The following is a 24,972-nucleotide window of genomic DNA, read 5'->3' on the forward strand; positions in this document are numbered from 1 at the left end:
GACGCATTTTTATGTCGCATTTCATGGATTAGGGGTAAAAACTAAAAGTAGTAAATTTTGTACTTTTGTTGCGATAAAAATTTACTGTACCCCCTGTTATTTGGTTCTTGGGAGATGCATTGTTCAATTTTCACATAAAAAACAACAGGATTAACGAATGACTCGAAATATGATACATGTATCAGTATGACTAAATTCAAACACTTTGACTCCTAAATATATTTCATTGATATTTACAAATAATATCATTTTGAAACATTTGTTATATTTTTTGTATGAATTGTTTGGATTTTAGATATTTTTCGATGTTTTGTGAATGAAAACGACAATTTGTAGCATTGAAGAAATCCATGGCCTCTCGAAGAGAAATAGCCGACCAACTGTGTCATGTTGACAATTAATTCAGAGTTGGCTTACTAGTAGCAATACCTTATTGGTCCATTTTAATTGCCTTTAACTGTACATTTAAAAGTATAAAATAAAGGGTTGAAACCATCAATTTACTGCTCAAATTAATCATCAAAACACATATATAGAAATTACACTCGATGGCTTAGAGTAGTAATTTAGACACAGATAGCCATCAGACCGTTCATTAAGTATTATGAATTGTTACTATAACTGAAATTGACACAAACAATATGACGCGCTTGTAAAAAGTGTCTCATGGATTAAGTCTAGTCTCCGTATTAAATAGTCTTACGGTACACTAACCACTTAGTTGTACTTCATTTCAAACAACTTTAAACGCTCTATCATCCTCCGACCGAGGAACTAGTCTGATTAAAACACGGATGTTGTCTTAAAATAAATCGTGAACGTAAATTGAGGAAATTCTTAACAACACAATGTTGAAATAATCATTTCGTCATTTTGTTGACGTATTCGAGGTAAAGTAGGTACTAGTACGTAATTACTAGATTAAATTATTATTGTTTCAACTCCAATTTATAGAAACGAAAGGTATGTCAACAAGTACAAATAATGAAACTTTCTCCGCAATTTCTACACATTAAAATTATATTTAGAAACTAAGTTGATATACATAGCTTCTATTTTACCCTTGAAATGTATCAAAAGATTAAATATATAAATCTTATAAGATATTTTGCAGCTCCTAATGCCAAATTTGCTCTCCTGCACACTTCAGGTATACAAACACTACAATGGACAATTTTGTCAATCTTGCTATTGGAAATTTTCATCGAGTAATCATTTTCGTGTAATGGTATACTTGTTAGAGGCTACATTTTTTCACGGAACACTAATATTTTTCAATATAAAAGTGTAGCTCTTTTCAATATCCAGTTAACCAAGTTTTCATTTCCAATGATTGACGAATTCATATTATAGAAGGACTTCTAATATCATCAAATGTTATAACGTAGTTAAGGAAAAAATATTTATGTATCATTATCAATAATTTAGTGATGTATTGGGTATTTGAAATACCATATCTTGATTTGTTATCGGTTCATTTTAAAAACTGATATACGACATACGGCATACTGCAATATACAATTATGGCCCCCTGTGGAGGTATGCATCTCTTTCCAGAGAGAAAACTCTAGTTGTATCCCGACACATAGGGACACAATTATTTTAACAAAATTAAAAGAAAGAAAACTCTCTGGTAAAAGAACTCATGACGAAATTTCAGAACAACGTTGCTAAATTCATCGGGCTGCAAACAAGTAAGAAACAGCCTTGCAATTTTTGGTTGACGTTGCAGATGACGTCAACTTCCGGTCATGTACGGAGCTTCCAAGGCGCGTTATTTCCCTGGGGTTATTTCCCTCAGGGGTTATTTCCCTGGGGATATTTCCCTCGCCTTCCAATTCTGGGGGAATATCTAACTTATTCAATGTCATGTGATCAAGTTTAATCCAATCAGAGCATTCGAAATGAAAGTGAGATAAAATAATTTTATTTATTTTATATTATAATACGCCTACTAGATTGACGGCACATCTGAATTTAATTTAGTTTTGTAATTACATTGTATATTTTGTATATTATTATGCAAAACATCAATTATCTAGAGGTCACATATCAAATAATGACGTTTCAGTATTGAATTGCTCCAGATATTTATTTTCTTGTCTGTTTGCTGAAATGTTTCATTTTCTACAGGCACAGTAGAAATGTCTTTTTTTTTTGATCTAAGATTGAAGTGTTAAAGTAAAAATGTTGGGTAAGGCTGTGTTAAATGAACAAAAGATCAGATTTGGAGGGGAGCATTATTTGATACAAACAGCAAATATGAAAACAAAACCCCATATGTTTACTTAAAGATGCTACACCGCCGACAGCGCTTAAACAATACTCATCATATGAACAATAATTGACATTTACTCGTGGATATATATTCTATTTAAGACAAAAATAATATAAAAAAAATCGTTTTGCTGATAGTACATGCACAATCAGTACTCAATTTCATATAGAACACAGTGTCATGGATTTTTTTCGGGATGCAATTAATTAATTTTAACATTTAGATTTTGAAATGAAATTAGAAGCTAAATGTTTCAATGTTGGTAATTGTGTAAAGTAAGTAACTTTTATATCTGAAGAAAAATACTAAATCCTTTGCTCCTGTTTTTGATACAGAACAATACCACTTGTCAGCTGTAAAGCATCTTTTATAACGCCAAAGTTTTCAACATCAAAATATGTCATTACGAATGTAAATATCTTATCTAGTATATGAAATATCGGTCACCAAGTTCAAATCTCTAGTGAAGGCGAGGTGTATAATCAGTGATCATGAAAGATTAGTTAAAACCAATTGTGATGGATTCCCTCTTGGTCACATTCTCGGGATTGTTATGGCTTATCTATAGCACACGAAGCCTCGATGTTTGAATTCTTCAATAAATTGTGCAGGGATAGGTGCTTAAGTAAAAAAAAGATGCACACAACACGTCACGTTTTGCGTGACCACATAACAGCTGTGCGTATGCATATTATTTGCGTGTGGTCAGAACATCTCACGAATAATACGTCAACTTGATACACCAATCACCGAGGCCTGCATCATTACGTATTTTGATAGGCAAATTGTTTACATAACAAGCAATGAAATTTATCTTCGTCAACAACCCATCAGAATACAAATTTCCGTTTTTTTATTGTGTGTGACTTCTTGTTCTCTTGTATTTGGTGTGTTTTGTTACCAAAAATACATTAAAACCTAGAGCTGTTTTAAACTTGGTCTTACTTTGTTCATTTTTAGTCTAAACAATATTTTATCCAATAAGGATACAGTACAACATAAATATCCTGAAACAAGTACAATGAATTTATATTAATCGGTCTCCGTATATGTATCACAAAAGCAATTGGACAGTACTGGTTTTATAGTTTACCTTTCCTTGGCTCTTACATTGTTGCGTTATGTTAAGACTACAATATTATATGAACTTAATCATTATATCATTAAACATTGTAGATAGAACATTCATATCTAATCTTTGAACTGTGTATAGGATCTTACATGAAGAAATTTTATGAAACAAACGAGTCTAAGGAGTCTTTATTTTTTGAGGGCCTTGGCACATACACAAATTTAAGATACTTTTATCACATAACTACAAATACCTACATAACAAAGAATTTCACGTCAAAATGTCCGAAAATGCGGCAGAGGCCTCCATTCCTGCGGTCCTCTTTATCTTGACGTCACGTCATTTTTCCTGACGTCATTTCATAACGTTACAATGAATTTACAGGTCATATTACACTAGTGACATAGGCAAAAATATTACACGTGCGGAATCACTGGATATCAGGCGGATTATGTGATGAATTATAATATTATACAAAATGTATCATGATCCCAGACATTTTTGAGTCGTAGAAAATGTCCATCTGAGCCTTAATGAAAATAGTGCGCTTATCACAGAGGAACCATCTATCTAATCCATATACAAAAGTGAGTTATTTGGTCGGATACGCGACAAATAACTGTGATAATCGGCCGAAGGTGAACTTATATGATTTTTATTTACAATACCTTTATCAATATACGAATTATTTGGAAAAAAAACAACAAAACAAATAGTCTTTCATGTTCTTACGAATTACAAACAGACTAAAATATGAATTTATTTCGTTGATTTACACATATTCGTACGTAAATATTTTCTGAATAATGGAAGTTTTGAAGCCTGCTACATGTTAAAACTTAATACAATTCACGTTAGTGACACTCTTCGTACATTGATTGTTTCATCGGTAATGAGGCGTAAATAGGTGTCAATCAATTCCACGCGCACTCGTCTATCGTCCTGTGTCAGTTTCGCTTGAACTGTCCAGGGGATTTATTAAGCGTTCCGGGCTTATGTTAAACACAGATTTTTCGCTATGAGATAGCGTAAAGAAGTATTCGTTACTTAAAACACATTGTGTCAAAGGTATACATCTACAAAACCTCGGATAGGATTGTGGCTTTAATCACTTTCGTTTTCTTCAACTTGGATCAAGACTCGATTCAAAATGGCAATCGAGACTTTCTTGAATATTTTCCTGTGTTACTCTTCACTGCAGTGTAACAGGATTCCATACTTCTCACCTAAACACTTTATAGAGAGTGCGGTGGTGGGAGGAAATAAGCAATATGTCTTCAAACGATGTAATGAAACTGCAGAGTTACCTAAGGTTTACCTTAACGATGTGTGCCGGTGCATTCCTGAAAAATACTGTAAGTATATATGAACATATAGACTTGAACATTGTAAATTACATTTATGTTTGTAAAAATATCATCACAACATCACAAACATTTTTGAAAATATGATGTTATATGATATGATGTTACGATTCAGGCTAAACGTACGAGGAACAAATTCTTTCTAAATACAATACACAAAGTAAGGACATTATAAGAAATGGATCCTCGTTTATTATGCTCAACATAATCATTAATTCATCCACTTAGAAACGTAAACCAATACAATTTTGTTTTAATTGCACATCACTTCTAATGCGATGGTTTGTTTAGTACGATAATTACTTAAACCTGAAATGTATTTTAGTATTTTGCTTAAATATTGATTTATTTGTAAACTGGTGATTATTTTTTAATGCGAGGATCTTTTAAAAATCGATTTTTCAATATTTTGAAATTTTTTGCTAGGATTACTTATTATCTAAACAATGGTTACATTTATAAGTATATAAGTGTTTTCTTACTTATAAAAACATGATTGTTTTGGAGAGGATGTATTCTGTTTTGTGTGTCTCATTGCGATAGCGGGATCTATTAAAAATGCATAGTGTGTTTTCACTGAATTGTACTAACAAATGCTCATAATCAATAAACAATGACCAAACCCGCTGTCTTAATTTCCAAACATGCTAAACGTTAAGTACGAACAGCTACTATAACATTAATTGCACTGAAGTTCAGAACCAAAGAATCAGAGATCAGAAGTGATGTAGTGAAGATCGTGAATTGTCTATCATACCTACCGGCCCATATGTTCTTTTTTGTTGATTAACAAATGTAGTAAATGTCATCTGCATTTAGTCTGTGTTATTGGTTATGTATTAATAGCTGTCTTACGTGTCATGAGTTGATGTATTTTGGGTTATCATTGTCATTGCTAATTAGTGTGTAATTGATTTATAGACGACACTTTAGATGAAAAATTCATGATTAATCAGTCAAATTTTGTGTCAATACTTCTAGCTATAGGGAATTGACCTCATTATGTTGAAGAAAATATAAAATATTTCTTTTCGTCGATCGTTGTTTTTTTATATGTATGAAATAACGTATACATGTTCAGGAAATGCTATTGTCTGTATCATAAAATAGATGTTTACCATAGAATTCCTGTGATCCCTATACTAACTCTCGACCATGATGCTTGCTTTATTTTGCTTACGGAATCAATTGATTATATAATAATTGTTGAGCAAATTTTGTTAATCGATTGCGCCATTTTAATATCTGTTTTGTCCATGATTTTGCCAATCACTCAGTATAGAGTTTTGATGTGGTACAGAAGTTTTTCAATGAATTTTCTGTATAAACTTCGGGTTTCCTCCGCCGCCAAAATCTAAAATACAACCTAATTATTATTACTACTTTTAGATCGAAAACACATTTAGGTAGTTCAAATCAAATCACCCAAACACTTAATCTAGCAAAAATGGCGGATTCATATCGGATTATGTCGTTATGGCAACAAAGGCTTACACGTACGTACTAAACCTATGATACTATCATAAACATGTATATTTTAGTCTTAATGTGAATGTTTATCTAAGCATTGTTGTACGTTTGTTCTACATCAGACTTATCTCTAGATATCAAACCAAATACTACATGAAGGTTTAAGTATTGAGTAAGTAATATTGATCTATTGTTTTCCACCAACTTGTCATACCGCAGTCCCTCAAAAACGCACCACACATTTCATACACACTACAAATCGCATACATGAGAGGCCATCGTTACATGAACCTGGTTGTTAATAGGACGTTATTTATTAAAAAAGACAAGCAAAGATAAGCCTCACACTTTTCATAACTTATAATTTATTATAAGTTGATGCCCTATACAACTCACATGGAAAATTAGAGTTATGACTGATGACGTTACATCAAGTCATGTGTATGCGTTCTTAAGATGTATGGTATTAGTGTGTGTGTATAAGTGCTCTTCCACGCATTTCACACACGCTATACATTGCATACATTTGACACATGACCCTGGCTGTTAATAGGACGTTAAAATAATCAAACAAACAAACAAACAAAGTGCTCTTCCTTACTAACGTGAGATATTTTTCCTATTTTTTTTAGAAATCTCGAGACCACCCTATGACGTAAGAACATTGATTGATCCGTCATTCAAAAAACAACGAAAATATATTATAAAAACTCTTATGAAAATTAACTAAATCTTTACGCTGTTTAAAAGTCATAAGTGCTCATAAGAACATACGTTATCGGTGATTGTGAAGTTGTAAATATCATTTTATAAAAGACTTAATAAGTGCACAAGGAGAGTATGGTTATTATTATTCGAACTTATTTATTATTAATTTCGCAAGATAAACATTTTTGTTATAGACAGAAATGCTTGTGTTACATTGATTTTATAGTTGGAGTTTGCGGTAAATACATATTTTCAAATCAAATAATGAATAGTTTGTAAAAACTTTTATCACACACTGTTTTGTTCGAAAACAATTCATTGAATAATCGAACACATTTTGTGTCATTTCGTTCATCAATATATCCTTTATAAAGTCTACCAAACATTGCAAGGTTTCATTCTGGTTGAAATTTTGTTTTAATATTAATGAAACAGTTTTTATTTTCAAAAACTAATTGTCTAAATTTGTAGCAAGTCGCCATATAGAAAATATTCTACAAGTAGACTTATTTTGCATTTAGAATTTTTCATATATACAAGTTTTAAGAAATGACCAATTTTGCGGTCATTTTGAAAAGGTGCATTTCTTGCACTTTGAAGAGAGTTAAAATTTCATACTTTTTTTTCTTTAATATTTTTACTTGATTCGTCTGTGCGAAAACAATTTTAGCTATATTAAATTAGATTGTTAGGTTCACTGAGATAAAAATTATAAACATAAAAGGTTGGAATCATAATCTATTGCTTTTTACTGTGACATTATTATCTTCAAAACGTTTGTTATGTCAATTTTGCGACTATTCATACTTATCATACAACTAATTTGCAAAATGTTGCTTCAGTTTGTTATGTGTATGCTCAGAACAGTAATATTCCGGTAAAACAATAATTTACGTCAACATCAAAGACACTACCATATTATTTTTACAACATTTTTTTACTTTGGTATGAATTCCTATTCCCAAAAATCTATATCAGAAAAAATGACTCTTCACCAGAGCAGATCCCTTAACACAAATGTCTAAGAGACTTATTTATCCCTTTTATATTAATTTACTAATACATTTTTATGGACACATTGAAAGTTAACTTACAAAGGTAAATAATGATTAAAAAATATTTGAAATTTAATAAAATGCAGGGTACATAAATTTCTAGATATAGGTACGTGCAATATTGGAAATTAATAACACAGGTACAGATTTATTAATTCTAAATAGGAAGGACAATTAAGTATTTGGCTACAAATAACATTTATGTGAAATTGAATTAAATTGTGGTTGAAAATCCATTTTCGTTCATTGGTATTTATTTTTAACAATATTGTTCAAAAATTTCATTTACAATTTCAGGTAAAATTGATAAAAATATCATGGTATTAGACATAAATTATATTTCATATGTATATACTGTCACATTCTTGTCGTTTCAAGACATTTAAGATACACTATAGTCTATAAAAGTGGTAGTTTCATATCCTGCTTATAATTAAGCAATCAACATAAATGGATGGTGACGACTGGTTTGTCCGTTGTCAGTGTAATGTGACCGTTTTGAATGTGCTGTTCGGCGTTTTTGGCGACATGTTTCAGTGAGATAGCACTTAAAAAAGAGCAATAATTCCGACATTACAAGAAGATAACACGAATATACCACAGCCTCCCAAAACATACAGACAATCAAACACCGCAACACATTGAGATTGAAATAAAGAACAGAATAACATTTGAATGTCTTACAAAAATGCTTGTAATATGTATTGTCTTCTTTCGTAAAATAGACGGAGTGTAAACAAACTTCAGTTTATTATCATTAAAGTGCCATAACTGGACAAAAAATTAGACATGCTATTTTTGTCAGTAATTCAAAGTCACGGCCAAACATGTATGCTGTCTTATAAACATTAGTTATAACACAGATGATTGTATGTACTACATTGTTGATGTAAATATAATGATTTTACAGGTAAAAATGCCAGTTTCAGGTTTAGTTGTACTTGTAAAATTAGAATCTATGCATTGCAAGTATTGTAATTTTCATAATATTGTTAATGTTTGGTGGTATAACACATTAAAAGCTCTTCGTGATTGTGAGTATAAAAATATCGGCACATATGACTTTAAGCATCTAAAATTAATATATCACAAGTATTTTCCTGTGAATCAGAATAATAAACCGCCTTTCACATTCATCTTTTCAGATTTTATTGAAGTACGTCATGTTTACGGTGTATACTTTGCTTTTGCTTTTGTTTCTTGTACTGCTTCTTGTACATTGGACGTATTTGAGCATGGATCAACTCAGTTCAAAAATTGTTACAGGCAACATATTAATTTAGCACATTTTTACATAGAAATATTACCACATAATAAGAATATTTGAATTATTATGATAACAACTACTACACATAAATGATACAGATACGAATTATTTTAACTATAATATAAAGTCCAATGATAATTTCTGAGATTGCTTTGGAATACACGGTATTTGTTGGATTGTTTTGTAGGAAAGACCATAACTGTTTCTGTACACGTGCTTCGAGACATAAATAGACATAAATAAACTAACATCGTGTAAATTTTCGATAATTTCATCAATTTTTATCAAAGTCCATAAAATGGCATGGTGAAAATTCTGGTAAACAAAATGACACTTGACAGTTGTTAAAAATCATATTTTTTTGCTAAGACAGCATATGTTTCAGCCATCATGAATGGTTTTATGGTCTCAATGTCTCAAACAGTAGCACGAGTCTTGCAGGGTACTGACCAGCATGTATTGTTTTTACTCCGTTTTAGATAAAAGCTGTAGCAATAATAGTTAGTATTCGTTAAATAGTCAACAGAAGTCTAATCTGTCTAACAGTTCTGTTATTTCTACCTCCATTGTAGAAATGAACAACAGGTGTTTTCTTGTGTTCGTCCAGAGAATACCATCAAAAAGGAAATAGTATCCGTGAATCATTGCATTGTATTTTTAATAGTATAAGTGGCGACACGTTAAAGATCAAATTAAAGACGTTTTAAAAGTGGGCCAAACTAATATAGTTTCGAATAAGCACAGTAGCTATTCCGTCACAGTGTGGCTAATATTTGCACTTTATCTTTTCCTTGTACCATGGAAGGTTCCACCCTTCACTATATTATGATTTATGTGGATCGATATTAACAGTTGAGTGAGGAAACATAGGGTATATTTTATTCATATATATATATGATATGCCAATGCTGTTTCAAAGATAACTTTATCGTAATCACGTATAACCAAAACGTCTCTAATACCAACTTTCTAGGAAACACATTCATAATATGGTTAACATCTGCCTGGTTTGAACTTTTTAATATAGTTGAGCTGGTGTATTCAATCAAGGAAGACGCGGACATATGCAGTGTAGTTCCTATAATTAGGCTAAGAAGACAAAGTTTGAATTAGAGACGTTTTGAGGGTAAAGATTGCAGACATTTCTGTTAAGTTTTAATGACTATTTTGTACGACACAAAAATTTGAGGTTGGACATGACATTGCCTTTAAGATAAAATTGTAAGATTTCTCAAAAAATTATCTCCACCCAAGTTACATTTATTTTTTTTTGTCATCATTTTTGCGCTGCTTTTAATTGTATATTTTTCATGTGCTGAGTCAGCAAATGATAATTTCCTAATTGAGCATAAAAGATCATGAAATGGTGATGTACTCCAACGCGGGGTAGGGTCAGGTTATATTCATATCACGTGTGCTGGACAAAATCGCTTACACGAATCATTAACACAATTACGGTTAGACACCTTTGTCTATATCAAAATGTAATATTATTTATGTTCTCACACACATTTTTTCACAAAATTTTCATTTGAATGAATGTAAGATAAACATCAATGTGCTTGATTTCAGGTCATACACTTCCTAGGTGCTCTCGTATTTTTCGCAACTATAAGTAAATAAACAGCACATTTAATCAAGAACTGAATGCTGCTTAGGAAAACTGTGGGGGAAGTTGTAGGGTTGTCATCAGGTGATTTTTCTCCAACGATTTAATTAGTTTCACAAAATATTTGTGTTCAGCAATATAAAATCTTTAATTTGAATACTGTAGAATACCTTGTTTTGGTGTGATGAAATTTTATCGCAAAAGTGATAATCGAATCACCTCAATTAACAGAAAATACAATACGCACAATCATATTTTATCTCAACATTTGCCTGCTCGAAAACTGCTTCAAAGTACGTTTACATTACATGGGACTGAAGAATAGGCATATGTAAATCATTTGACATAGACTTGTTTAAGTAATGTTATAAATGAACCTGGGTACTTTCCTGGAACACTTAGCTTTATTTAATAGTGGGCATGATTTAAATATTTTATCAAAATCTCTAGAAATCTCTAGTCATCCAGGAAAGACGTTATAGTCTTCGAGTTTTATCTTCTGTTTCGGAAAGTGTCTTAACGTTAATGTACGATTATATATGGGTTGACTGGTTGGACCTAGTCGTTCGTTTTTGAATTAATGACAGACCTTATGATTTTATACTGTTTTCAGAAGGGTCATGCCAAAATATGCAGGTTCGTCAGGATTTATATTTGAAATTATTACCTATAAAGAGAAATCGAGATATATCTATTACGGCTGGTATACGCCAGGGTAATTTTTTTCTCTTTGCAGTTCCACACTATGCCCATTAGGTATCTTAGTTTGTCTTTAGACCGCGTTTGTTTATTAATTATATTTATTGTATTATTTTTCTTGATGCAGATTCCAACTTTATGTTTATCAAAGATGGCATACGAAGAGGACAATATAACGGATTTAAGATGAACTGTAGCCAGGTTTACAACATGACGAACGATGTGATGTTACAAAATGCTGGATCCCAATTTACAACGCCCAGTAAAATTTCAACAGATGTGGCAAATCTGTTGCGAAGTAGAGGAGTGAGTCCTTTAGAAATAGCTCGAATACAGGCAACTGGCTTAACAGAAGCTCAACTAGAGCAATTGCAAGCGAGAAGAAAACTGACAGCTGCTGAAGTAAGATTCATGCAATCTAGAGGGGTACCTCTTAATGCTATTAATGCTATGCAAGTTAGAGGTCTTTTACCATCTGAAATAAGAGCATTGCGAAATAGTGGAAGACTTCCATCTGTATCGAATTCGAGGGCCGGTATGCCTTCAGGAGCTTTTCATGGAACAGTAACACCTGCGCGGACACCCGGGGGTCTCCCGGTGGTAACACCTATACGTCCTTTACAAAGGGTCATCCCGAGTGGGATTGGTCGGAGAATTGTTTCTCCGATTGTAAGGAGACCACCCGTACGAGGAGGCCTCCCTGTTGTAACACCAATAGGACCAGTCGGAGTGAGACCGCCGACTAATGTCAGACCGACGTCTAATGTCGGACGCATCACCAAATTCCAAGAACTTCAACTCCTCTCTCGTCAGGCGAACCCATTACAGCTTATCGAACGCGTTCGATCTCTCAATATACAGGATCTGGTGAGCGTAGCAATGGAAATGTCAGAAGACCAATTCATTGCGATGTGGAAAATTCTAACCGATGCTCAAAAACAACAATTGTACCCCCGCCTGACGCAAAACATTAGGAGTCGCCTTAATACAACCCAAACTCATCAAGAAAGTTTGCAGGCTTTCCAAAACTTGCTTACGCCGAGACAGATAATGCAGCTTACTCCGGCACAGCTAAGCCGACTTGGAGCAGTTCTGGCAAACATGGGCGGTGACAATGCACAGTTAGCCAATCTTCTTACCTCTAGTGGCGCTACAGATACCGACTCGACCGGTAAAGATGGTATTCCTTTTACAAAACCAGACGATTCTCCCGTGACTGGAATAATGCCCAATTCTGCCGGTAACAGACTTGTTGATACTGAAGTGCCAACAGAACCTGCGACAGGACCATTATTGAACGCTGGGAGTGAGGGCTCAGTACCCTCTACTGGCACAGGTATGTTAACGCCAGTTAACAAAGATAATGGGGCGGAGACGATGATCCTTTATGATGTTGTTACTGCTGATGCGGGGGATTCACAGATAAATAACGGAAACGTTGTCGAAGGTAACGACTTTGAAGTAGAAAAACCACCAAATATCTTAAAAGCCCAAAAGAGAGAAAAAAACTGCATTTAAAAGAACATTACAAGTCCGATATTTTTTTTGTGAAAATTCAAAATTATGGAACTCAAATTTTCTTATGTTGTAAATTTTGTTGACAAAATAGAAGAAACTATTCTAATCAAAAGATTTATGTTTTGTATTCTATCGTTACGACTGAATTTTGTTTATCTTGTATTGTTCCAGTTGGAATAACTCCCATTGATACTTCCGGAAATGTAGTAGTTGATACCGGAAATGTTGTAGTTGATACCGGAAATGCGGTGAATGTTCCCGGTCCACCGGCACCTGATTCGCAGCTCACTTCCGGTAGCCTTGTTGTCGACAACCCAGTTATCAGTTCCGCTTTTGCATCAAGTGCTTCATCGACTATAACAGAAACGTCATCTGGGTCAGTTTCAACGAATACTGTTTCAACTGGAGGAACTCAGTATAATTCGGAACCTTCAGTCACCATTGGGAATGAATATAATGCTGGCACTTCAAATAACGTTGGGGATAACACCAATACAAATGTTATAAACCCGAACTATGAAATTCTAGAAGGTACCGGAGATTTACCAGCAGGTAGGAACGCTACAGTTTGCTTGCCATGAGTGAGATAATAATAATGTAATTTAAAATCCAGTTTTGAAATTATTTCGGCACTATTTTCAAAAGAAATGTGTATCAAGTTCTAATGTAGTATTTAATTTTCCTCTGATACAATATATCTGGTTATATTCGAGGGATATTTTTCACTGATTCAAACTGTTTAAAATATAGATCTTCATCCTTATTAATATCTTTATGAGTTTGTATGACAATGCTATAAGCGCAGAATTGTACATTGAGAAATGGTTAAGTCATACATAAACCCTTATAGTCAGGTCGTGAAAATTCAAAAACGGTAAAACCAGGCATGGCGAGGGTTTTACAACATTTTGTGATCCCGAGGGTAGAATATCCCTGTGGGTAAAGAGTATAATATTGCAATTTTATTCCTATTTTTTCCGCCATTGTGAAATAAATTTGAAAACTCAATTCTCTATACATGAAAATTGCATGATATTTTCTATAAACACATTCAGTTTTTAAGAATTGTTTCTGTTGTATGTTATGTGTTGCGCGCACCCATTGAAAACCCTCATAAAGAGGACCATATACAGAGACAAAGTTATTTGTATATTTGAACAATTGAACATGTATATCCATGTGATGTCTTCTTGTATACTGGAACTGCTACCCTTTTTATAGTGCTATATAACTAGAGCATGCCGCCGAAGACACCAAACAACACACCCCAACCTGTCACATTATACTGACGACGGGCCAACCAGTCGCCCCACTCTCTTAATGCTGAGCGCTAAGTAGGAGCGAAAAATACCAGTTTTATAGACTTTGGTGTGTCTTCGCCAAGGGACAGAACTTAGAGCCTACCTGAAAGTTAGATACGCGAAAAGTTTTTTGTTTACAAATATACATTTAATATACATCTATGTAAATTGATTTGTTTCCGCACAGATGCCTGTATAGAATGCGAACAAACCGCCAGATTATCAGCGTGCTACCTTCCCCATCCTACTAACTGTAATAGGTTTATACAATGTGTAACGGATTCCCCCACGAAGCTACGGCCACAGGAGATGAGGTGCTATCCATACACGTACTGGGACCAGGACAATCGGATCTGCTCTGGAGATAAATCTGTCTGCAAAACGCGTAAGTTTTCAAGTTCAATATTCAACTTTCTTTCGCGGTTACTTAATTCCGCGAATTCCATTTCAAAGTTTGCAAAGATTCTCATTCGCTGATCGAAAAAATTGACTGGAAATTCCTATCAGTAGCATTGACGTAGATGTAAATTTTTGCGAAGATAAATTTTTGCGAATATACTTGGATCGTGAAAGTCGAGAAAGTAAATTGCACGCGAAAGACAGTTGTTTTACAGTATTCATATTTAGAATACGTGCCTACTTCGGATTAATTAAGAAATAGAAAGATATTCCAAAAGATTGAGGTCATATTAATCAGCATTAGAGTTGTTTTGAAGCATCGTAAGAGTAATTAATATTAGGAAATTTAAGCAGAAGATTTCGTGCCTAGCGGTTACTGTAGAAGTGGAAATATTCGCGGGCTGGACATTTTCGGTTAATCCCCTTCATGTAAATAATTAGACCATGGCTGTACAGCGCGAAAATTTTATTCCACCGCGAACATTTTAAAAGCTAACATAGCGAATTTATCCACAAACGAAATTACCCCCCTTTAGAGTATACTGAAAAACCTGTAACATAATAAAATCTAATGGCCTCGTCTTGAATCTAAAAAAGAGAGAAAGGCAAAGTCGTTTATAATATGATAATAGATCATGCAAATGAACTCCTAACATATAGTAGTGCTATCGGCTAGTGAATTATTACGTCATGTTATAACTTTTAAATTTTTAATAAAATATTCGAAAAAGTGTGCATTTTAGGAAAATAAATCCGCATGTTCAGAAGATATTTCTGTCACAAGATGATCATGCCGTTATTCCTTAAGGTACAAAGAGCATTTTTTGACCGAATTCGACTTTACAAAAGTATACATATCGAGTCCTTTTTAACCTTATCATGCATATAGCGATTAAAAATTACATCGATTTAAAGTGTTAAGAAATCAAGATGTTGTATTATAGATACACGTATTTAATACATACAAAAATAAAACGGCCAAAGTTGTCAACATTTTGATGTTTTTATTACGTATGCATGTTTCAACATTTTCATGTTTTTATTACATATGCATGTTAAGGATGGTAACCATAGCAACTTGAGATGCAAGGATGTACTCGATATTTGAAATTTGATAATTCAATCACTAAATACCAGTCTTAAAAAATTACGGATTTGGAGATAGAAATGGCACAAAATTATTATTAATAAATAATGATATGGTTAATCAATTCATGTTTTGTATTCAGCGGCAAACTAAACACAAAACATACACAATGCGTTATTAAACAATAACTATGGTTATTTAATTTATCTTTGGTTTAATAATTTTAGCGGCAAACATGGATAACCTACCAAAAGAGCCGGTAGTGGAAGCTCCAGTTGTGTATGGCGTGACCCCTACGGAGCCCCCCACCCCGACACCAACGACTACTCCGCTCACCACCATGCCCACCGACCCGCCTCCAGGCTATGCCCCATTCAAACGAGTACACGCTACTGTAGAAATGAGTCTATACCCAGAGCCTCCTTCCGGTCCAGGACTAGTACTTCCGGATTCCGCTCCTTCCAAACTTGGTTTCCCGGATATTCATACAGGTCTATCTTCATAAAAAATGCTCGCTCTATCAAGCACAACGCTTCTGTGACACTTGTACAATACTCATTTCTCGCATTTTATTATATGACTTTCGCATTGTGATATCAATTTTCACAGATAATCTTTCGTAATGCATATAACGTGTGTCTGCTTTTTTATTTTAAATATCGAACTCCATATATGGTTTAGTTAACACACAATGGTATATCTACATGTATATAAACATCACTTTTTACTGGGAACTGATATCTTTTATCAATTAACTGATCTAAAGCCGTGTGTTTTGCACTATGTATTGCATATATATTAAATGAATTGTGTCTAGCACTATATATATATTGCATATATCAATTAAATTGTATCACCATTTCTAATGCTTCGCTCTGTTGTTTTGTGTTATTGACATAGCTTTCGCCGCTTGAGAGTCGAATCTAATACAAATGTAACGCAAACATGTACTTTTACAATGTTATGTAAAGCCACGCCCATTGTCCTGTACGATAACAATATCAAACCAATCACCACACGCACCAACACAATTGGGCGTGGTCTAATTGCCAACCACGCCCACATGAAGCGTATCTGCAAATGAATGTTTTGTATTTAGCACAGTCACACGCAGTTCGAACTACAACTGATTGTAAAAATGTCACGACAATGTGCATCTGTAAGAATTAGTCTTGTGTCAATACATTTCTTTAAATGATTACGTTTATAAACATTAACTGAAATAATTTAATCACAAAGCATAAACGTTTAATGTTAACACAAAAATAAAATGTAATTCTAGCTTTGAATGTTTATTTAAAAAGAAAATGGATTCATTTTTTAAAATCTAATGCATAAATCCGCAATTGATATAAATTAACGAATATCTTGTGATGGTTTTGATTTTAGCAAGGGGAGGATTCGTTCAAAAGATGCATGGTAAATATGTTTTATATAATATCAGTGACGATAAAAACCGTTTCGTGTAATCGGTTTAATCATAGATATTTCAGAGCCCGATTTTTGTTATTTTGCTGAGGTCCTGTTAACAGTTAAGGTCATTAGAGGACGTCCTCCAGTGTATAAGATTTGTTGCTAGTATGACATACGTTCATAATAGTAATTAGTACCTAAGATGACAACCAGCAAGAGAACAATTAGCTTACTTTACCTAACCATATATCGAAACTGGCGTTAAATTGCTCTGAATTAAGGAAAACATATTGCGTATCAGGTCACATTAAATTCTGTTCATTATCTCAATATCGTGTATAAGTTATGATTTTCAGAAAAAAATACACATTAGTACACAGAATTACACTGTAGATTTTAAATCTTTCTTTACATTTTCAAATAACACATTTCTCATGACGGTCCAGTGTAGTGTACAGAAAAAAAGAGATGACGTCTGAATGATCTTAATTGTAGTTTACAAATCTCACTGGTAAACAGTATTATAAACTATTCATTCAGATTTTTGTTACACAATCAATAGATATTCACATTGACACCATGTTTAATCTATCGCAAAGGAAACCCCTTCAAATACCTGTGTATTTTTTTCACGTTCAATTTTCGAGACAAAACGTGTGATTTTATATTTTTCTGGTTGCAAAGCTATATACAAATTAACTCCTAGATATATATAGAAAAAACAGTTAGTTGCGTTACTTGACAATCCCCAAATCAGTTCTAGGAATTTTTTATGACTGCATTATCCAGGCTCAGATTTCTCGAAACAAAAATACAGACTTAAGTCAAAACTGAAGTTTTTCTCCTTATGTAACTTATATGAAAACTTTAGACTTAAGTCAGTTTTGGACTTAAGTTTGTTTCGAGAAATCGGGGCCTGATCTAATGTTTACATTGTACCGTTAATATTGGATAAGGTTGATATTTTCGGCAATATCCAATTGATCCGAAGATAAATGCATGACCTGCCAATCGCTAGACCCTAACACATTCTCATCAACACATGTGTTAATGATAAATTTGTTGTCAATAGAGATTGTTGTGTCACAGATATCTCTGTATGTTTCCATTCATTATAGCTTAAAAAATAATACATGTATTATCTTATTTTAATGTAAAATTATACCCACTTATTTTAGTTTATTTAAAACTATTTAAATCAGAACAATAAACAAAATCACATTTTTGTACACAAATTTATCTGGAATAGAAGGTTTGCACAACTTTCACCAGGGAGTTTAAATATTTCCAGTAATTATACTAAATACATAGATTCGCTATATAAACCATATATGTATCTTATTGTACAAATTAACATCTTAGAACATGTATATATGCTAAATTTATCTAGTTACAAACTGTATGAAAACATCGGTCTTCAATCTTCATGCTTTTGTGGCTATCAAATGTAATGGAGGCTGTCAAATAATACAAACCCTCTCTTGTTTTAGTTATTTAGATAGAGCATTAGCAGACACTTATCGTAGGTCGATGATTTTATGGGTGCTCCGGATTTCGTTTACGACCATAACTTGGCATTGTAACGAACATTTATGGTAATTGATAAGACAATTATCGGAGTAAAGTACACCAAATTGTAGAAATACATTAAACTGTGTTTGCGATTGATTAAGGACACGTGTAATGTTGATAGTGATTTTGTTTGTTTGTTTGATTTATTAACGTCCTATTAACAGCTATGGTCATGTAAGGACGGCCTCCCATGCATGCGGTGTGTTGCGTGTATGTTGTGCGAGGTGGGGGTACTGGGAAACTGCGGTATGTTCGTGTTGTGTCTTCTTGTATAGTGGAACTGTTGCCCTTTTTATAGTGTTTTATCACTGAAGCATGCCGCCGAAGACACCAAGCAACACACATCTCCCGGTCACATTATACTGACAAAGGGCGAACCAGTCGTCCCACTCCCTGTATGCTTAACGCTAAGCGGGAGCAGAAACTACCATTTTTATAGACTTCGGTGTGTCTCGGCCAGGGGACAGACCCCAGAGCCATCCACACAGGGGCGAACGCTCAACTCAAGGCCAAAAGTGAGGCGGTGCCAAGGGGAGGTTATCAGAGGTAGTTTATATGGGGGCCGCGGTGGCCGAGTGCTTAAGATGTCCCGACATATTACCACAAACCTTCCACCTCTGAGATGCGGGTTCGAATCCAAAGTGGGGCAGTTGCCATGTAATGACCGCTTGTCGATGGCTTTCCTCCATCAACAAATCTGGCACGTCCTTACATGACCCTGGCTGTTTATTGGACGTTAAACTAATAAAAAATGTAGTTTATTTTCTTATCTTTCTTATCTATGCTTCAATCTTGATTCTTTGTGTGCAATGCATAAGATAAATTCATAGATTGCCACCATTTTAATGATAATTGCTCTGTTAATTTATAGAATATCGAAAAACTTATAACTCTATGAAAATTACAGAGGAAAAGAGGAAAAACCCAAACTAATTGAAACACAATAAACCCATGGATAACACAAATGCACATACATATCATTTTACACAATATTTTTTTTTTCAAATATTTATTGATAAAATAATGTCAAAAGACATAAAAAGAGTCAAATATCTTGCTAACGAAATAGCTTCGAGGAGCAGATATCTGATCCAAACTTATTATTTAAAAAAAAATAAAAATAACTAAACGACTAAAAACAAACATATAGCTGATTACGTATTTTTGCACAGATTTGCATCTCCTAAAATAAAACCAAATATAATTTCAAACAATGAAAACTAAATGTTTAAGAGGTCTATATACAATGACGGTAGTTCATAACAAGTTAGTATTTTCTGCAAAACACGCCATAGAAAATTAACTAAATGAAACAAGAGGCCTATGGGCCGTAATGGGCATCTGACTATTGGTAAAACACCTCAATGAATATAGTAGTGGCAAACAATTAAGGCAATACAAAGAACTCTTTAAATAGAAGAAGTTCAGGTTCTGATATATTTGATGGATTAGACCATGGATGAATGTCACTTGATTCCCACCATGCTAAAAGTTCAATATCCAGTCTCTATGCCTCTTAGTTATTCATAAGAAGTTGTTTAAAGATGTTAGCCTATTTGACCCCTGTGGCTTTGAATGAAGGCCAAGGTCATTCATTTGAACAAACTTGGTAGTCCTTCATCCAAGCATGCCACAGGCCCAATATCAGATATCCAGGCCTCTTAGTTTTTTCACAAAAAGTAGTTTAAAGATTTAAACCTATTTGACCCCTGTGACCTTGAATGAAAGTAAAAGTCATCCATTTTAACAAACTTGGTAGCCCTTTATCCCAAAATGCCGCAGGCTCAATATGAGCATCCTGGGCCTTTTGGTTCTTGAGATGAAAGCGTTTAAAGATTTAAACCTATTTGACCCCTGTGACCTTAAATGAAGATCAAGCTCATTCATTTGAACAAACTTTGAAGCCCTTCATACCATCATGCAACAGGCCCACTATCAGGTCTCTAGGCATCTTAGTTATTCACCCAAAAAGTCGTTTAAAGATTTTAGCCAATTTAACCCCTGTGACCTAGAATAAAGGTCAAGGTCTTTCATTTGAACAAACTTGGTAGTCCTTCATTCCAGCAGGCTACAGGTCAAATATTACACGACGCACGACGAAGGAGGATGCATGATGACAATATGTCATCATGACCCTTCGGGTCAAATGACCTAAAAACATGAGTTCATAGCTTAGTAACGTCGTTTCTGATTGGCTAAATTCATGGCATAATGCTTTTATAGAATTTATGAAGTTGAAATTTGAATAAGTGATGTAATTGAAATATTTTTCTTCATAACACATAACACACAAAAATGTATATTCCGTGAACACAGTGTTTCTTATTTTTCTTCAATAAAACGTGTTGGAATTGTTATGTAGTGATAAGCTCCAATGTTAATCCATTGAAATTTAAGTAAGGGCGGCCTCCCATGTATTGCGTATATGTAGTGTGCAGTGCGTGTTTTGGGAGACTGCGGTTTGTTCGTGTACAGTGGAACTCTTGCCCTTTTTATAGTGCTATATTACTGAAGCATGCCATCGGAGACACCAAGGAACACTCCACACTGTCATATTATACTGACAACGGGCGAACCAGTCGTCTTACTTCCCCTATGATGAGCGCTTATCAGGAGGCTGTCTCCCAAAACCTGCACCGCACACTACATACACACTAAACAGCGCATACATGGATTGTCGTCCCCACATGACCGGTACCTGGCTGTTAATTAGACGACTTAACATAATCCATTGTCATTGCACTATATTTCACAATACGATGACAATAAAACCACAGTAAACAAATTAACAATTCAAGAAAAAGTGAATTTTAAAACTTGTTGCTTTGAAGTAATTATATTTTTCCAATGTCACTGAAATGGAATGAAGTGTGTTTGAATCAGAATACATTTTACATGCTGTGCTATCTGTTTGCAGATGGCTTTATAGAAAGTATATACCGTATTAATCCATTTTGGACCTCATGGTTAAAATGGTGTTATACTAACCTGGTAGAATAACTAATGACCGGAGGCATATTTTAGACTCTACAAAATAATTGTTATAGAAGCATATTGGCCAATCAAAATTTCTTGATTTTATATGAGATCTGCTAATTGTTTTGAATACCATATCCTCGATCCCCAAGGGGTTACGGTCTTAGTCGTGATATCCGCCCCTGGAATACGATACAGCAAAACTAAAGACACTTGTAGATTAGTCCGTTGATGTACATCAAAGGAATTGAATAACAGTACACTGTAGTTAACTCCGTCACTCTATCTGCAGTCTATGAGATAGTCCAGGGGTTGATATATCACAACAGTGATAGTAACCCCTGGAATATCGAGGATAAAATACCAAGGAAATGACACAATCACGCTTGCCTAAATAACGCAACTTTGGGACATCGTTATAATACAAGGCCAATATTGACCTGGACTGGGCATTATAATCACAACATTACAATTAGGTGATTCTTCGTTCTAAGAATTAGAAACATCGGATCCATATGGAAAATATGAACCTTCAAATGATCTTGCATACATTAATGAGAATGATGGAAGATCATAACATATCAAATGTACCATGGTTTTATCGTGGGAAAATATCAATTAAGATTAAAATGTCCCGAAATAGATAAAACATACATATGCTTTCCATTTTGCTTATCATTTTACAGGATCACAATTTGAAATTATACATAATCGCAAAACAAATCGTCCCGGCAAAACTTCAAAGAAATACGTCAAATAGTTGTCTTGTTACAAAGTCTTGTTCTGCAGTTACATGTATTTATAGTTCATTACCCCTGACCAAATGTCGGTTTATACATTATGAATTCTATTTCACCATACATAAGTGTTCTATTTCATCATCCATTAACTTCTATTTAAATTACTAAACATTATCGTTTTATATTACCATACATGAAAGTTCTATTTCATCATATATTGACGTTCGATATGTTCATACATTAGAATTCTATTTCACCATTACGTTTACATTAACGGTATATTTCACCGTAAATTAACGTTATGTTTCATCATACATTAGATGTCTATTTCACCATACATTAGATGTCTATTCCTCTATGCATTAGAGTTATATTTCACAATACATTAGAGTTCTATTTCACCATACATTAGAGTTCTATTTCACCATACATTAGAGTTCTATTTCACCATACATTAGAGTTCTATTTCACCATACATTAGAGTTCTATTTCACCATACATTAGAGTTCTATTTCACCATACATTAGAGTTCTATTTCACCATACATTTTAGTTCTATTTCACCATACATTAGAGTTCTATTTCACCATACATTTTAGTTCTATTTCACCATGCATTAGCGTTTTTCACCATACATTAGAGGTCTATTTCACCATACATAAGAGTTGTATTTCCCCATACATTAGCATTCTGTTTACCATACATTTGAGTCCTACTTCATTATACATTAACGTTCTGTTTTACCATACATCAGATGTCTATTTCACCATACACTAGATGTCTATTCCACCAAATATTAAAGTCCTATTTCATCATACATTAGCGTTTTATTTCACGTACTTTCTGCACGCGAGAGAAGCTTTAAATTGACGCATTGGTGATATATAATACAAATCTTTATAATTAATTTTTCAAAATCATTATTACCTTCCAAAATATACATTTATTTGACTCGAAAATATACAGTCGTGTGAAAATAATCGTCGCATTCATAATTCCGTGTCTTTAATCTTTCATGAATGATGCTACACATATATTGCAGAATCAACAAATATGTGTTTTTAGCTCAGACAGTTTTCTTAGACATCAATTACGAGAATGGAAATAAATAATTTTCAAGTCTCGGGGTTTGAGACGCAAATACCTATGCGGACAGTGTAGTGAATGTTTAAAAGAGAAAAGGAATCATTCATGCATGACATCGGTGTCACTTCATCAACCTACCTGACAGGTTAATTACCGTGGATGATCAATTCCATGACGCGTCTGAATACAGGTGTGATTTAGCTAGCAATACACCACAAACTATAAGTGATGAAGACGTACCGATGATTGATAATACCATACACATTTAGGTGATATAGGTCGTGGCGATCGGTTAACTAGCCTAACGTACGTATCAACACAAAGCTGAAATGTGCATTCTACTTCTACAAAGGAAGACATGCATCAGTATTGTTTTTCTGTATGATATAATCTGATGTTATTCGCTTTGCTTATGGCATTATATGCATTTTCTGTATTTTTTGTCCTGACATTTTTAAGATACTGCAATTCAAAGTAAACGAAAGTGAGTCAATATAAGAAGGACATTTTTCCAAAATTAACGAAAAGATATTATAATTATATTGCTATGTGAAATATTTAATTCCTTTTTGTGTACAGTATGCTTTGCACCAACAACAGCTAGTAATTTTCGATATATGTGATAGTCTTAATATGCTGTTTCCATACATCTATTGACCATTTAAAAAAAAATACTTGTATACCTGTGTGGTATACCTGTGGTACAAGACGAAAATTTCCTAGAGTCATATACGCGAAGAAACTGATCGTTGGTCGGTGATTTCCTGAGGTGATATCTGGCCTGAAACCTTCTTAAATGACTTAAATTACATAAGACGTAAACCCAAAATCAATTGATCTACATTAAGTTAAACTTTATCGTATTCTACATGCTTTTTAAAACAAAGATTATTTATCTAACCAAAGTCATAGAAAATCTATACTTGACAGATGTGCCATAGTTTCATTAGTGTCATAAAGTAAATCGGTTATAAGTGCTTTGTTAAATTATTTTGTGTGTTTTGAAAACAAGTGAGTTTGTAAAAAAAATCAACGATACACCGAAAAGTTCGAAAACAATGATACCTTGTTCCATTCTGGCAACCTGAAAGATTAATACAGACTCCTTACAATATTGTGATTATATTTGTGAATCATTAAGTTGTGTACCTAATAAGTCATGGACATAGTCAGTTATTGTTAAGTCACATACTTGTAACAGTTTAATTTATTGATATTGCTTACATATGTTGTTCATTTTTGTGTGCTTCCAGGCTGTATATCCAGTGATAATAAGATAATATTAGTATGATATATTACTATTATATCACGTCTGATTTTGTTTGGAAACATTTGTAACGATGATTTACATACGTTCAT

General features: G+C 33.6%; 1 protein-coding gene across 1 annotated transcript; it reads left to right on the forward strand.

The window, feature by feature from the left end:
- The first annotated feature begins 4,398 nt into the window (after positions 1 to 4,398).
- On the forward strand, positions 4,399 to 16,635 carry LOC138328971 (uncharacterized). The gene is made up of 5 exons (XM_069275674.1): positions 4,399 to 4,705; positions 11,650 to 12,969; positions 13,212 to 13,592; positions 14,529 to 14,726; positions 16,055 to 16,635. The coding sequence occupies exons 1-5, from the start codon at positions 4,501 to 4,503 to the stop codon at positions 16,330 to 16,332; spliced, it is 2,382 nt and encodes a 793-aa protein (XP_069131775.1). The 5' UTR covers positions 4,399 to 4,500; the 3' UTR covers positions 16,333 to 16,635.
- Positions 16,636 to 24,972: the final 8,337 nt, after the last annotated feature.

The sequence above is a fragment of the Argopecten irradians genome, chromosome 8, assembly GCF_041381155.1.
Source record: "Argopecten irradians isolate NY chromosome 8, Ai_NY, whole genome shotgun sequence".
Classification (NCBI taxonomy): domain Eukaryota; kingdom Metazoa; phylum Mollusca; class Bivalvia; order Pectinida; family Pectinidae; genus Argopecten; species Argopecten irradians.